Source organism: Malurus melanocephalus, unplaced genomic scaffold, assembly GCF_030028575.1.
Source record: "Malurus melanocephalus ecotype Western Australia unplaced genomic scaffold, MMel_1.1 scaffold_3378, whole genome shotgun sequence".
Taxonomy (NCBI): domain Eukaryota; kingdom Metazoa; phylum Chordata; class Aves; order Passeriformes; family Maluridae; genus Malurus; species Malurus melanocephalus.
The window spans coordinates 1-3,002 of NW_026626610.1; the positions used below are offsets into that span (position 1 = coordinate 1).

The 3,002-nt window shown below is 48.9% G+C and overlaps 1 protein-coding gene across 1 annotated transcript in view; it reads right to left on the reverse strand.

Annotated features, from left to right (window-relative positions):
* Positions 1-1,097: 1,097 nt before the first annotated feature.
* The window catches only part of LOC130588112 (serine/threonine-protein phosphatase 4 catalytic subunit B), a gene marked incomplete at its 5' end in the record, with an annotated part of 5,094 nt that continues 3,189 nt past the window's right edge, over positions 1,098-3,002 (reverse strand). The window contains one exon of the mRNA XM_057389070.1: positions 1,098-1,447. Coding sequence (XP_057245053.1) covers positions 1,318-1,447 — 130 coding nt within the window. The remainder of the gene's footprint in view (positions 1,448-3,002) is intronic.

Sequence of the window (3,002 nt, forward strand, 5' to 3'; positions counted from 1 at the left end):
GTCACCTGGGGTCACCCAAAGGTCAGCTGGGGTCACCTGGGGTCATCCAAAGGTCAGCTGGGGTCACCCAAAGGTCAGCTGGGGTCACCCAAAGGTCACCTATGGGTCATCGAAAGGTCAGCTGAGTTCAGCTGGGGTCACCCAAAGGTCACCCAAAAATCACCTGGGGTCACTCAAAGGTCACCCAAAAGTCACCTGCAGTCACTGAGTGGTCATCCAAAGGCCACCTGGGGTCACCCTGAGGTCACCTGGGGTCATCCAAAAATCACCTGGGGTCACCTGAGGGTCACCCTGGGTCACCCTGGACTGAGGGGTCACCTAGGGTCACTGAGTGGTCACCCAAAGGCCACCTGGGGTCACCCAAAAATCCCCTAGGGTCACATGGGGTCACCCCAGAGGTCACTGAGGGGTCACTGAGGGGTCACTGAGGGGTCACCTGGTCTTACCTTGTGGCTACCCGGGGTCACCTGGGGGTCACTGAGGGGTCATCAGGGTCACTCCAGAGGTCAGTGAGGTGCCCCCAGGGCTCTGCTGTGTCCCAGGTGTATTCTGGGTGTGTCCCCAGGTGTATCTGAGACAGTCTCAGGTGTGTCCCAGGTGTATTCTGGGTGTGTCCCCAGGTGTATCTGAGACAGTCTCAGGTGTGTCCCAGGTGTCCCAGGTGTATCTCAGACACTCCCAGCTGTCCCCAGGTGTATTCTGGGTGTGTCCCCAGCTGTCGCAGGTGTATTTTGGGTGTGTCCCCAGCTGTCCCCAGGTGTCCCAGCTGTCCCCAGGTGTGTCTCAGGTGTAGTTTGGGTGTGTCGGCATTGTCCCCAGCTGTCCCCAGCTGTCTCTCAGGTGAGTCTCAGACACTCCCACGTGTCCCAGGTGTATTTTGGGTGTGTCCCCAGGTGTCTCTCAGGTGTGTCCCAGGTATATCTCAGACACTCCCAGGTGTATTCTGGGTGTGTCCCAGGTGTCCCCAGCTGTCCCAGGTGTCCCAGGTGTCCCCAGGTGTATCTCAGACACTCTCAGGTGTCCCCAGGTGTCCCAGGTGTGTCCCCAGCTGTCCCACCTGTCCCAGGTGTATCTCAGACAGTCTCAGTTGTCCCCAGCTGTCCCAGGTGTATTTTGGGCGTGTCCCCATTGTCCCCAGGTGTCACAGCTGTCTCTCAGGTGTGTCCCCAGGTGTCCCAGCTGTCCCCAGGTGTCCCCAGGTGTATCTCAGACACTCCCAGCTGTCCCCAGGTGTATTTTGGGTGTCCCCAGCTGTCTCTCAGGTGTGTCCCAGCTGTCACAGGTGTATTTTGGGTGTGTCCCAGGTGTCCCCAGGTGTCACAGGAAATAATCCGCCACGGGTTTCTTGGCGGGGATCCCGCGCGTTTCCTGCGGCGCCGCCTCGAAGATGATGAACTCCTTCTGCAGGTGCTCGTCCAGCTCCAAGATGGCCGCCACGTTCCCGCACCTGGGGGACATTTACATCTCATTTGCATATCATTTACATCTCATTTGCATCTCATTCGCATCTCTTTTACATACTGTACACATCTAGCTTGTTTCAGATATACATCTTGCCTGCATCTCATTTGCATCTCATTTGCATCTCTTTTGCATACTGTATACATCTAGCTTGTTTCACATAAACATCTTGCCTGGATCTCATTTGCATCTCATTTACATTTCATGTACATCTAGTTTGTTTCACATATATATCTTGCCTGCCTCTCATATGCATCTCATTTGCATCTCGTTCACATATTGCTCACATCTGGTTTGTTTCACGTATATATCTTATTTGCATCTCATTTGCACCTCATTTGCATCTCATTCACACCTCATTTGCACCTCTTTCACATATGGCTCACATCTAGTTTATTTCACATATGTCTAATTTGCATCTCATTTGCATGACTTTCGCACACTGCACACATCTAGTTTATTTCACATGTTCCTCATTTGCATCTCATTTGCATCTCATTTGCATCTCATTTGCATCGCTTTAGCGTACTGCATGCATCTAGTTTATTTCACGTGCGTATATATCATATTCGCATCTTATTTGCATCTGATTTGCATAGCGCTCACATCTCATTCATTATTCCTTTGCATCTCATTTTATACCTTGATTGCATCTCATTTGCATCTCATTTGCATCTCATTCACATCCCATACACATCTCATCTGCGTCTTGTTTGCATCTCATTTATGTCTGATTTGCATTTCATCTGCATTAATCACATTGCACGTGCAGCTTGTTCTTATTGGTTTGCATATCATTTGCATATAGTCGGGGTCACTTTCATCTCCTTTCCAACACATTCACATCTCATTTGTATCTCATTCTCATCTCATTTTGCAACTAATTTGCATCTCATTTACATCTGCTTCTTATCTGTTTTGCATATCGCCTTCATCTCATTTGCATCTGTTGCCCATCTCCTGTGCATCCTGCTCCAATCTCATTTGTGTCCGATTTGCATTTCATCTGCATCTTAATCTTACCTCATTTGCATACCATCAGCATCATTTGCATCTTCTTTGCATTGCATCCTGCTCAGCTCTCATTTGCATCTCAGTTATTCCTCATGCGCATCTCATTTGCATCTCATCTGCATCCTGTTCTCATCTCATTGCAACTCATTTGCATCTCATTCACGTCTCAGCCATGTCGCATGCGCATCTTGTGCACACATCTCATTTACATCTCATTTGCATCTGATTCTCATCTCATGCATTTCTCTTTTGCATCTCATTTGCATCTTGATCCAGCTGTCTCTCAGCGCTATTTGCATGTTTTCAGGAGGGTCTCACCTGTCCCCCAGGTAACCCCAAATACTCACCTAATTAACGCTTAATTATCATGTAATTAACATATTATTCCCAGGTGTCTACCCCACAATTAGCATCTCATTAACATATTTTAATTAAAAATTGGGCACCTTCCCACCCCTCCTGATCCCTGCACCCAGACCCATTCACCGCTTCACAGGTGAGTCCAAACCCCACCTACTCTGTAATTA